The following is a 12,709-nucleotide window of genomic DNA, read 5'->3' as shown; positions in this document are numbered from 1 at the left end:
TGCTATTATGATGCCCACTTTACGGTCATCCTGCTTCTCCCCAGGATCCTGCTGGCCACAGCCTGCTGTGAGTGCTCGCCTCTTGGCACTCAGGCACGGGGGTTACTCTGTTCGGGTGAAAGGACCAGAATCGAGGAGTCCCCTGGTGCAAACAAGCTGCCTTGGTCAATTCCTTCCACAGGAAGGCAGAGCTCCAGGAAGCAGGAAGAGAAGACACCACTACTGAAAGCAGCGCGGCCTAGCAGCCCTTCCCCTTCCACCTGCTGGAATCCTGCCCAACACTCCCCTCCTTCACAAAGTCTTCCCTGTTCTGGCCGGCAGGTGTGACCTCTCCTCGCTCTCGAGCATCCCCCCATCCTCCACCACATGTCTTCGAATTGTCACATCATACAGTATGTCCAGTATCTTTTGGTCACAAACTCTTCAAAGGGTGGGACCTTTCGGAGTGCTGCTTCCTAGAGGTCTTGCCACAACAGGGGCTTTGTATTGGACTATCCATAACACCAATCGTACTAACAAGCGTTGTTTACTGAGGATTCACTACATGCCAGGCAGAAGCATGGGTGATCTTACTTGATCATCCTCACCGAGACCCTGTGAAGTAAAGGACCCAATGAACTCCATTACATGGCAAATGAGGAAACTGAGGCTTAACAAGTTGAAATAACCCATCCAAGGTCCCAGGCAGTGGATGCAGGCAGTCTGAGCCTGGAGCCCTTTCTCCATCATTGTGCTAGGATGACAGGACAGAGTGAGAGCAACTGGTAATGACTCTGGGTTTTGGGAGGCATTTCTCCAGGTCTAGGCAAGTGCCTTCATATCCATACCTGCCAGGCACTTCCGGCCTCCCATGGTAGGGGTTCTTTCCACCCTACCTCCAGCTCAACAGCAAAGAGCCTCTGCAGAGCTCCCCATGACCCCCACAACTGTCCTACCAGGTAGGCACCCTGACGGTCATCATTTCACACATAAGAAAACTGAAGCCCACAGAAGTTAAATAACTCGCTTGAGGCCCTACAGCGGGGAATGGCCTGGCAAAATAATGTAGTCTGAGATAATGCAGGGATTACAGACCAAAAGGAATTCATACTTGTTGTTTCACCAGACACCCCCAGTTTTGTCCTAAACTTTCCCTCTAGCAATGGCTCTGCTTTGTGGAAGAAGGAGGTGGGGACAGGCAGAGATTAGTTCCTGCTGCCCAGCTAATCCGTCCCAGCTGCCCAAAGATCTGGGTCAGGCCCTCCTTTCCATCCTCAGGTTTGGCATTACCATAACCAGGATGCAGCCAGAGAACCACAGGTAGACCCCACATTCCCATACCACCTGGGATCCATCGTTCCTGGGGATCTTCAGACCCTGGGGTTGAAGAAGTAGGGCTAACCCTGCCCAGTGGCAGAGGTTTTGCTTCTTCCAGCTCTGGCTGGGAAGATGTCAAGGTTACCCACCTTCCTCCCAGCTCTTGGACCTGGGATGGAAGTACCAAGCTAGGGAGCCCCAAAGCTTCCACCCTCTGACCACTCACCTCGCCGCCCTCTGACCCAAAACTCTTGGGCTTAGCTGCCCAGGCAGTCGCAGGAGAACAGTATCTTGCAATGCGGAGGTGGCTGCTGAGGGGAAGGCCTGGAAGATTAATGTTTATCTCCTCCCTTAAGTCTCTTACTGGCTAATGGTTGCAGGCCCATAAGAGCAACAGCACTAAAAATAAGGGTGCTCCTGCTTCACCAGTGACTCAGAGCCAGGAGAGGAGAGACACAGGCTCATACTTCGAGCTCCTCGAAGGAGCTGCCCAGTGCCCAGAGGGTCCTTGTCAGCCACTTATTTCAACCCTGTCTCCAAGGAGCCTAGTCCCCATGTCTTCTCTGAATCCCAGGCTGCTCCTGGTCTTGGCGCCAGTCCTTAGCATGTACTCCATCCATGAACACACAGTTTTGGAGTCAGACAGCCCCAGGGTGAGTCTGAGCATGTCTATGACAGGTGAGTTATTAAAGCCATCTGACCCTCCTTCATTCTTCCAAAAAACACTGTTCTAAATGCTATGGCTACAGCACTGAACAAAACAAGACAAAAATCCCTGCCTTCATGGAGGTGATATTCCAGCAGGGCTGGGTTGGGGGAGGGACAGATGAGAAGAAGGGGATGGGACATGAAATGTGGCAAGTGCAATGTGGGAAAATAAAGCAAGGAAGAGGCATGACACATGTTTAAATAGGACGGTCATGGAAAGCTTCAGCAAGGAATGACGTTTGATTGGGACCTGAAGGAGGTGACAAAAGGAGCCACGTATCTTGGGAAAGAGTTTCCTCGCTTTGAAAACGGAGGCGGTGTTCTCTGCAGATTAAATGCGGTAATTGGGTAAATGCTCAGTGCAGTGCCTGGCACCCAGGGAAAATCTGAGCCCTGGCTATTGCCAGAGACACACAGTGAGTCGGACCGAGCCTCCCGCAGCCTGGGCGGCCAGAGTCCCCAGCACACGAGCAGAGCCTTCTGCCTTGGCTCGCTGCAGCCATCCCGAGTGGGGAGATATTCCTGCCTGTTTTGGTTGGGGCCCACCTTGGGGAAAGGTTAGCAACGGGGGCTTCTCGAGAGAGGACAGCTTAGAAGTGCCACTGCCTGCAGGATCCCTCCTCTTCCTCAGCCTCACGCCTGGTGGCTGTGGCATCCTGTCTTCCAGAAGCTCTGGTCAACGAGCCATGTGGTTTCTGCCTACCATCCTCTCCTTGCGTCCTTATACTGTGCCCCAGGCTCCCTGCTGTCTTCTCCAGCCCCTTTCCCCCCGCATACCTCCTGTCCTGGAGTTCCCTCCAGGACTGGGCCGTCTGGGAAAAAAAGCAGAGGGCTCCACCCCAGCAGCAGAGTGGTATTTCAGGAACAAATATGGTTTGTAGAGTATCTTTCCCAATGGCAAGGGCTGTTCCAGCTAAAGCACAGCATCACAGCCCCAAAAAGGGTGAAGCCACTGAACTGAGTCGGTCCACAGTGGTCTCGCTAGGGTTTGTCTGGGTATCCTGAGGGGATAACACATGAGCTGGTGCTTTTGTCCCAAAGATGGCCTTCTCTCTCAAGACACCCCTTTTTCCACAGACCCCAGAGCTCGCTCTTCCTAGGCCTTCCACGGCTGATCCTCTTCCCACCCACCTTTCAGCTGGGCTATTCCCCGCCCCCTCACGTGGCCCAGCCCCCCTTTCCTGTTTGACAAGAGCCACTTCCCGCTTTTGCACAGGGCCACTTCCTGCCCGCCTATGTGCTACTGCCATGGAGAGACCCACCCCTGCCGACCTTCAGCCCAGCTCCAACCACATCTCTCTGCAAGGTTTTCCCCCTCAATAGCAGAGGTAGCAACAGGAGCAGAAAGCAGAAGTGGCCGTTATCAGGGACCTGCTCAGGCCTTCCCCAACAACCCACCCAGCGTAGAGCCCGGCCCAAGAAACAAGCATCCCAGGAGGCCTTGCCTCTCTTGCCTTTGGCCCCAGCACTTTGAGCCTTGGTCCAAGCCAAGTACCCATCACAGGAAGAGCGGCAAGGAGTGACCAGGTAGTTGGTACCAAGGGAGGCAGAAGAGGAAGCAGTGAGGAGATGGCATGTGGCAAAGGGGAGGCAGGGTTCTAGAACCACCTCTCACCTAAATCCAAACCAGAAGCCTACTCCAGATGTATTTGCCTTTCCCCCAACAGGAGAGGGGGCCAGGGAAGGCTGGCTATTGATCTCCATGGCCCTGCAGGGACATGACTGCTTTAGTGACATTTCTCTGAAACCATAAATGTCAGCACTAGCTTCACCTAAGAGCCTCCTGCCACCCAAACACAGCACCCTCTGTGATGGGAAAGAACACACAGCCCTATGCCAGCTATGAGGACCCTCCCCAAGTTCCAATCCCAACGACACCTTGACTTTTCAAAGAGTATTTCAAGGGTCTGTGCCTGTGATCCCGATCAATGATGAGAAGATTCCTACAGCTTCCTACGGCCCAATTTCAGATGCCCCACAAGTAGCGTCTCGTCTTGCTGCCCTCCGGAGTGCCCTCCTCCTCCTTCCCAAGTGGCAGAGGCCTCCGTCTGGCCCCCGGGGCCTCACTCTCAGGAGAAGGAACGAGGGCACCATAGGGATTTGGTGTTGTAGTGTACATTTCCAGCTGCTTATAAACAGCCCCTGGCCTTGGGCACGGACCAGTGGGAATCCCAGGCCACCATCCCACTGACCTCATCTTGATGCTGCGATGCCACATCCCTTCCTCTTTGAGTCTCACTCCAAAGGTGCAAAGAGTCTCCAATTAAGAGCAAAGTCCACCCACCATGTCCGCGCCAGGGTCACGGCTTGGAATTCTTTCACACTCACACACCCGGGACCAGCCGCGTGCTGTGAGGACAGTGGGACAGGGCCCAAAACAAGCTCGCATGAACCCCTAAGGCTCTGTCTCTGAAGCTGGCACCCTCCCTTTCTCCTCAGTCCTCATTCAAGCAACTTTCACCAGGTGACACAGAGACCCAAGCCCCACTGTGGCCTCTGTCTTTTTTTTTTTTTTTTTTTTTTAAGGCTTTATTTATTTATTTGACAGAGAGAGAGAGACAGAAATCACAAGCCGGCAGAGAGGCAGGCAGAGGCAGAGAGAGAAGCAGGCTCCCCGCTGAGCAAGGAGCCCGATGCGGGGCTCGATCCCAGGACCCTGATCATGACCTGAGCTGAAGGCAGTGGCTCAACCCACTGAGCCACCCAGGCGCCCCGTGGCCTCTGTCTCTTAAGAGAAGCTTTAACTAAGAAGGGAGAGGAGAGAGGCAGCTAAGAAGTGCCCCACAGTGAAAGTCTCCCAAACCAGCCTGGATGGAGAAAATCCCTGTGGGGTCACTTGCAAGCTCCAAGAAGGCAAAGTTCTGCCTCTGGACACTCTGGATTCTCTCTGGGCCAGAACAGGGTCAGCAGCTTGGTTCTCCATGCCCACGGCAGGGATCTGGGTGCCTGCAGCCTTTGCCCACTGTTTTGGTGACATTTCCTTCATGGTAACCAGCCCCAAGTAAAACATCCCAGGAAGCAGCCCCTAAAAATAGCTCCTCCCAGGGCAGCAGCAAGCGAGGGGGAGGGGAAAGAGGGAGGAGAAAAGAGGGGAGCAGATGGGAAGCTGCTGCTGCTGTTGCTGATAGGACCCAGGAAGTAGAGATGGGGGGGGCTGCAAATATCCCCACCACAGAGGGGTCTACACCCAGAGATGTGGGTACAGATGAGAGCAGGGCCTCAGCCAGCAAAAGAGATGGATTTGTTCCACCAGGCTTTAGCACTCTGGGCCTAGCTGGAGGTGTGGGGATGAGAGAGCAGCATGTATCACAGGAACAAAATGCCCAGAATCTGTGTTTTCAAGGGAGGAGCCACGGGGTAGGTGAAGACCATACTGCTGGAGGATGCCGGGGTCTGAGCACTGGCAAAATCACAGGCATACCTATAGCTCAAAGTTAACAGACCAATCGTTTGTGCCTTGGTTTCCCCACTGGCCCTGAGGCAGATCCTTCTGGCCATGGGCAGATGACAAAAGGCCTCTGCCGAGAGGCACTCAAGAGGTGCAAAGTGCCCATCTCTTCCTGTCATCACCCTTTTTGCACCCATGGGATCAGGGCCCTGTTGGCCTGCCAAGGCTGTCCAGAGAGCAAGCACAGAACTGGGGGCAGGAGTCTGTCCTACCCACTCCTCCCCTTCCCTGTCTCCAGCCTCAGCAGAGAATGGGGTCAGCCACTCACCTCTAGGGTTTCAGCAGAGCCTCGAAGCTTAGAGCACAGCTTCTGACAAGAGACCAGGGCAAGCAGCCAGGAGAGAGCGAGGATGGGGCCACCTTCCAACTGCCATCCCCACTCCATGAGGCCAGTACCCAAAGTCGCTCTGGGAAGGTGGGTGGAATGGCAGGGTGACAGGCCAGTGTTGTACGAACTAAGTCACATCGCTCACAGCGTGACTGAATGACAAGACCAACCCAGAAGAAGCCTTTGGCACAGAGAAGGGGCCTTCAGGCTGCTTTCTCATCCTCTTAGGGATAAGTCAGTGGAAGCTCAGTCATTTATATACAGGATGCCCATTTCTCTGTCAACAGAAACTGACTGGCCTGTTATCCTCAGGAGGAAAGCACAGTTTTGCATACAGCCTCCTTAAATGCTTCCTCAAGTAGCAGAGTCCCAGCGTTCCAGCACTGCACAGATTGCTCTTCACCCCCCCCCAACCCTGCCACCCCAGCCCTGCACTGCTGCTTCACCCTCCCCTCCCAGCCTCCCCTCGCTTCACCCAGATCCTTAACAGGAAAGTCTCACTTGGAGATACCACAGGGGACACAAATGTCATGGGGGCTACTCAGGCCAGCACTAAGGGGGTGGGGACTTACAGCTGGCACCACCCAGGGGGATCTGATTTCAGTCCCTAGGGCCAGCTGGACCCAGAAAGGGACAGCCTTTGCCCTTCTGGTGGCCAACATGCCACAACCTTAGCCACTCAGCCTGCTACAGCCTTGGATATAGGCTGACACCCCAGTCTGGGGGCTCAGAAGAAGGCCCCTAATCTCAGAAAAACCAATGGGCACAGATGGCCACATACTGGCAGAGATGCCACCTGGAGAAGGCTGGGCCAAGGTTTGTCTGGGAAATCTCAGAGAACATGACAAGAGCGACTGGTGGTGTGTTTGCTGATTTCAGATGGCATTTCCTAAAGCGTGGCTGGGGGACCCCGTGTATGAAATTCACTAGGGCCCTTGTTGAAAGTGTAGATTCTAGGGTCCAACCCCAGGCCCCTGTGGATAGAACCCAGGAATCTGTATTTTTTAACCAGTACTCAGGTGATCCTTATGCACACTAAAATTGAAAATCGCTGCTGAGAGGAAGTCCCAACATTGCCCTATAAGGTCATTACTGACAGGGAGGAAAGAATCACAAGCTACACTGTGTTCCTACGTCTCCCACCCACCATATATGCCCCAAGCACAGGTCTTTAACCTCATGTGTCCTATCCAACAGCCATGTCACACCTATGCCAGGTTCCACGAATCAGAAAGGGAGGAACCCAAGCCAGCACCAGGGTATAAGCGTTCCTAAAACTAGGCTCTGAGTTTCATGAGAGCCAAAGCCAAGAAGTAACCATGACTAGTTACATAGTGTTCTGAATCCATCCATTCCACATGTATAGGCTAGGTATGTGTCGGGTACTTGGCTGGGTACTGCCCACACCAAGGTAAAGAAACAGATACGGTCCCAACCCTTTACCTCCCCGGTCCTCAGGAAGAGGAAAGCTTTTGCTTACATTTAGCCTCTACAGAAACTTCTTCACATGGCGTATACAGATTAAATAAATAAACACAGCAAGTGCTAGAACAGATTTCAAAATACTGTTTCTGATAGCACCTCTTAGTAAGGCCAAGTATCCACAGTAGTAACAGCAACTGGACTCCAGATAAATGGTCCAAATACAGAGGTTCCTTATGATGCTAACTGTTCCAAAGATAAACCCTAAGCTATGGAAGGAGAAAGGACCATTTGCCCTTCAACTATAGCAATATGGGGAAACGCTTTGGATATAAGCAAGAGAGCAGGATATAAAATGTTATGCTCCACGAGGTGAAAATCTATATGCATATGAATAAAGATAAGAAGGGAATCTGAAGATTTAAAAATAAAAAAAGACATAAGGGCTCAGGCTCCTTGGGGGGATGCTCTTAAATCTTAAAATAACGACTTATCATTGCCATCACCTGGCCCACTAGCTCCTGCATCCAAGCCTATTTTAAATGCCTCCTTCAGCCTAGTGGAGAGCTAAGCTTGGAACCGCGGGCTCCCTTAAGAGGCCCAGCTCCACACCTATCACTGTTCCAAGCAGAGGGAGTGACGTTATTTGACTTTCAGTGACTTTACATAGACAGGCCTGCAGACAGAAATGGTGCTCGATGCCCAGCCACACGAACTCCCTACCTTGTAACACAGCTACGAACGTGGACCTCTGAGGCCACATCGACAAGAAACAATGGAGCCAAAGAAGGATTCCCACCCAGATCCAAACTCCCCGGTAAGACCTGGTGATGTCCCCCCATGCCTCCTCAGCACTTTGCCGAGGATGCCAAGGAGAAGCAGCTTGGTACCCTTTTCTTTCCCTTCGTATTCGCAGCACAGAAAATCACAAACAAGAAAGAAAAAAAGGCAGAAAGACTCAGCAAACAGAGCGAACCCCTTCAGACCCCCAAGGAGGACTGGCAGGACCACCACATTCCCAGACACAGAAATCCAACACCTGCGGAGCCCTAGACAGACAGACAACGAAGAGTGAAACCCAGCCCCAGCTGCTGCACCTTTATAAAATATACAGCGTAAACTGAGAGGCTGCAGGGAAGCCATGGGCCCTCACTCCCTAACCCCGTGGGCAGCCTAGTGGGCACCCTGGCCCAACTCTCCAGGAGCTCACATCCCCTGGGCCCACACCTACGGCACAGCCCCCAGCTTGGTCCCTCCATCTCCAAGACAACACCCTCCCACTCTCCCACCTCCAAACAGTATTGGCACTGACAGATTCCTGACCCGTCTTGTCGGCATCTGTCCCCGTCAGCCAGGACCAGGCCTCTGTCCCTAGGTTAACCTGGTACGCAAGCCACACGACAGAGCCCCAGTTTTGGCATAAGCATCTTGAGAGAGGGGGAGTTGATGTCTGAAGCATATGATCTTACACAAGAATCCTTAAGGGACCAAAAAAAAAAAAAAAAAATCAAAGAGAAATCAAACCTCATCCAGTTTGGGCAGGGAAAGAAAGCTGTCAGTTGGAAAAGACAAGACAAGGTTGAAAGGAGGTGGGGAAGGGAATAGGACATGATGACCCAGGTCAGGGAAGTTCAGGTGGGTAGGGAAGGAAGACAGAACGAGAGCCGAGGGCAGGCAGCTCCACAAAGTCCCCACGACAGTGAGCCTCACAATCCAGAGTGCGGCTCCCGGTGTTTCTCCCTCCCTCACCCCTGGGTCAGGGGACATTGGTGAAATGAGGAACACGAAGCACTGTGTCATTAACTGGAGACACCAGACACCAGCCCCACTTCTGCTGCACCAGGGCTCGGCTGTGTGGGCACAGGCGTCCACTCCTGAGCTGCCGTCCCCGCCTGCGCCCTACACCCTTGGCCACAGGATGTTTGCCAAGGAGCCCAGCCCACTGTGTCATCCCCCTACCCCAGGAGAGGAGGGCATCTGACTGCCCACACATCTCTATGGCAACCGTCGCCTCCGACTCAAGGTACCCAGAGAGAAAGCAAACAAACAAATAAGTCAACTTTATAGCGGGTGTAGAGGAACAGCAAGAGATGGAGGCTGGGAGGGGGACAGCAAGATGAGCCCTGTTGGTGGGGAACGAAGAGAAGCCCTCTCAGGCAGGAGGCAGACGCAGCCTTGCTAAACAGGTCCCAGAACAACTGGACACATGACAGGAGCCCACTGTGATCTCCAAGGAATTTAATAGCTTCTCTGATGCTTAGGGACGTCAACTACATCTCTTACCCTGGAGTCGCCTGGGTCACTATAAGCCACAGCCCTCACCTTCCCCAGGGCATCGGTCCCGGCTCCTAATATATGTATGGCATCCTGTTGCCCCATACTAACTCCTTTCTCTGGGTCTAAAAACCTTTGTCCCCTGCTGCACCCCGCGGCCCTCAATGACAACCCGTCCACATACCTCTGTACTCCCCAGACCTGTTCACACACACACTGCTGGGTCTATACCTATCAGATGAGGTGAGTCTGGCAAGCACCCAATAGAAGGTTCAAGGAGTGTAGGTTCGAGGTGTGAAAGACAGGGCCTCACCCTCCTGGCCTCAGGTACTTGGGAGGATCTCCCAAATCAGCTCCAACGCCTGGGCCTTCACAATCCTTGGACCTGGAGGCAATGCTGCACCCACCCTGGCCAGGCCACTGAGATTTCCAGACCATGAAGCATCACCCTCCACCCAGGACAGGCTGCATCTGTTGTTGCACCACCAACTTTGTAATTTGATCAAAAAAGCAATCAAGTTCATCTGGCAGGATTTGTTCCTGAGAAGCCCTCGCCAGTAGCAGCCTCCCCTGATGTTTACAGATTGCCTTCCCTTGGGAGTCTGTTCTGCCGCCTGGTGGGCAGGGGGAGGCTGGATTTGTCAGAGCTGTTCACTTACTGCATTTCCATCCTAAGTCACCCCTGGGGCACGGGGACAAGGACAGGCCTGGAGGGGCTGCCCACTGCCTGCAACACAGAAACTCCAAATTAAGAGCTCTCCATTCCATGCTACCACTATTCCCCATATCTCCACCTCCCTTAAAAACCAAACTCCCTGGAGCCTTCAGGTACCATTCCTCCCTGTCACTACCTACATGTCTTACATCTTTCTCATTCATTTCTACCTGAGCACTTCTGGTTCCCCATGTCACTCTGTGTCTGGTTTCCAAGTCAACCAACCCGGAAATTCCACTTCTTCTGCAGGTGCTAAAATACACAACTCCCAATTCCTGGAGCATCTTCAGAGCTACAGCCCTTGGAAGCAGCCTACAGAGACCAAGATGGGGGAACACTCACCCCGGGCAGACAACTTCTTGGTATTGATGATTTTTGCTGCATACTCTTGCGTGGAGGTTTTCTTCACACACCTGCGGACCACAGAGAAAGCACCCCTGGAGGGAGAAGGGGGAAAGAACTGGGACACGGAGCAGAGCAGAGTGACACAGACACACTTCGGGTCTGAGAACAGCGATGCTCCCATCACTAGCCCCTTAGTCAAAATCATACACACCAGCATTGTGACCATCACCCTCTAATGTGAGGCAGAAGGATGTGGCCACTGCACGACACTGAACGGATGTGGGTGGAGGACCACCCCATCCCACCCCCATGTCTAGTTGCTGGACAAAGCAACAGCCCCAACCTCAGACTGTACATCAGGAGCCGGTGGGCAATGTTTAAAACACACACCTGCTGCATCTCAGGGACAGCCCTGCAGTCCCAGCCAAGAGAACCAGGAGAAGGGACAGAGACCCTGCTCTTCTCTCAGCAGGAACAGTTGAGGGTAGGGGAAGGAGAGATTAGGAAGAGGGTATAATTCCAAGAGGGAAATCTCCCTCAGTCACGGGGGTAGGTGAGGAAAGTGAGGCTCAAACCCCCCACCCCCCAGGACTGGCTTCATCCCACTGCATCCCTGGCTCAACTGACAGCAGCTAAACAGAGGATCCAGTTGTGGGTCTCAGACATCAATAGCTCCCCTACCCCATGATTTTCCCCACTACTTTCCCCCCAAATGGGAGCTCGCACTCTCTAGCTCTGGAAACGTCTAGGGGGGCGGGCAGGGCGGGGGCTGCAGTGGCCGGGCTCGGCGCCGCGGGTGGGGGTGGGGGGGGCCGGGGCTGCTGCGGCGGCCAGCTCAGTGCAGAGGGGAGGGGGATGCTGCGGCTGCGGCGCGCGGCTCCCGGGACCACTGCAGGGATAGGGGGAGGGGACAAGGGGGTGCTGCAGCACTGCCCAGCAGCGAGGCTGGGATCCTGGAAGCATCACTAGCGGGGGGCGGGGCCGGACATCCAACATCCCCCCGCACTCGGGCACCGCAGCGGGGTTGGAGCTGCAGGGCCGGGGAAGGTCTAGAGTGCCAGGCGCATGGGACATGGGACAGGGTGCTGAGTGAGCTCCCGAGCAGGGTGAGGAGGGGGCGCGGCGAGCAGGTGGGGTCAGAATCGGGGGCGCCTGAAGGGTGAGGAAGGGGCGGGGCTGGAGGACGCCCAGGAGCGGTCCGGGGGCTGCAGTCCCCGCGGCAGCGCGGTGTGCAGCAGCCGGGCAGCTGCTGCAGGTCGCGGAGGGGGCTGCGGGGCAGGGAGCTTGGGGCGAGGGGGCCCGGGAGGCGGCGGGCGGGAAAGGCTGGGGGTGGGGCGGGCCGAGGGGGCGCTGCAGCGGCCGGTGCAGGGCCGGGGGGCGGGGCGAGGAGCCGCATAGCGCCCGGGCGGCAGGGACAGGGTGGGGGGCCGCGGCTGGCGGCGGGCGGGCCGTACTTGCCGAGCTCCTCGAAGAGCTGATAGTCGTCGGTGAAGCGGGTGCAGGTGGCTGTGGTGGCCATGCTGGCGGGCGGGCGGACGCGGCGGTGTAGCCCGCGCCGACGTCGGTGCACAGTCACCGCCGCCCGGCCGAGGGAGCAAGAGGAGGAGACGGGGCTGAGCCCGTCAGCACCGCGAGACTTTACCGGGGAGAGCGAGGGAGGGAGGGACACCCCCGCGCCCGCCCGCCTGCCCCGCCCCCAGCCCCGCCGGCCCCCCGCCCGGCCCCCGGACCGCCCCCGGGGAGGGGCCTCTTGCCGCCGGCTCCGCCCCTCCCCGGGAGCCGCCCGGGCTGGGCCGCGCGCGTAGGGGAGGCGAGAGGGAGGTGGGTGGTCCCAGCTCGGGGCCACCCGAAGGGAGCTGAAAGCCTCACGACCTGTGGGGTTTGTCCCAGGGCAGACCCTGCAAAGGGCTGGGGATGTGCATGCTATGTGTGTGTGTTGGGAGTGTGTAGGGGTCTGGACCACCGAGTTTTCTAGCCGTCTTTAGACCCCAGCCCGGCTCACAGGATGTGGCGAGAGGGCCAAGGTCAAAAAGTCCGCTGTCAGACTGCACACCCGGAAGGCGCCCCCATCCTGTGCAGAGCCAGCTCCCTCAACAGCCTTCCCTCTGGAAGCGGACAGTCTAGACTTGTGTAAGCATCAGGGCCATTATTAGATAAAACCCTTCAGGCACGG

At 55.5% G+C, this 12,709-nt stretch overlaps 1 protein-coding gene across 29 annotated transcripts in view; it reads right to left on the bottom strand.

Moving 5' to 3' along the window:
• CAMK2G (calcium/calmodulin dependent protein kinase II gamma) overlaps positions 1-12,193 on the bottom strand; it is a 54,684-nt gene extending 42,491 nt beyond the window's left edge. For 9 of the 29 annotated variants that reach the window (XM_059169864.1, XM_059169871.1, XM_059169868.1 and 6 more), the window contains exons 1-2: positions 11,991-12,191; positions 10,534-10,628 (exon numbers count right to left, since the gene is read on the bottom strand). In XM_059169864.1, coding sequence (XP_059025847.1) covers positions 10,534-10,628; positions 11,991-12,055 — 160 coding nt within the window. In that variant the 5' untranslated portion in view covers positions 12,056-12,191. Of the gene's footprint in view, positions 1-10,533; positions 10,629-10,926; positions 11,197-11,990 lie in introns of those variants that run through there. The other 20 variants (XM_059169881.1, XM_059169877.1, XM_059169874.1 and 17 more) reach the window with 12 other exon arrangements.
• Between the last annotated feature and the right edge of the window lie 516 nt (positions 12,194-12,709).

Source organism: Mustela lutreola, chromosome 4 (assembly GCF_030435805.1).
Source record: "Mustela lutreola isolate mMusLut2 chromosome 4, mMusLut2.pri, whole genome shotgun sequence".
Taxonomy (NCBI): Eukaryota; Metazoa; Chordata; class Mammalia; order Carnivora; family Mustelidae; genus Mustela; species Mustela lutreola.
This window is presented reverse-complemented; position numbering and strand designations above follow the sequence as displayed.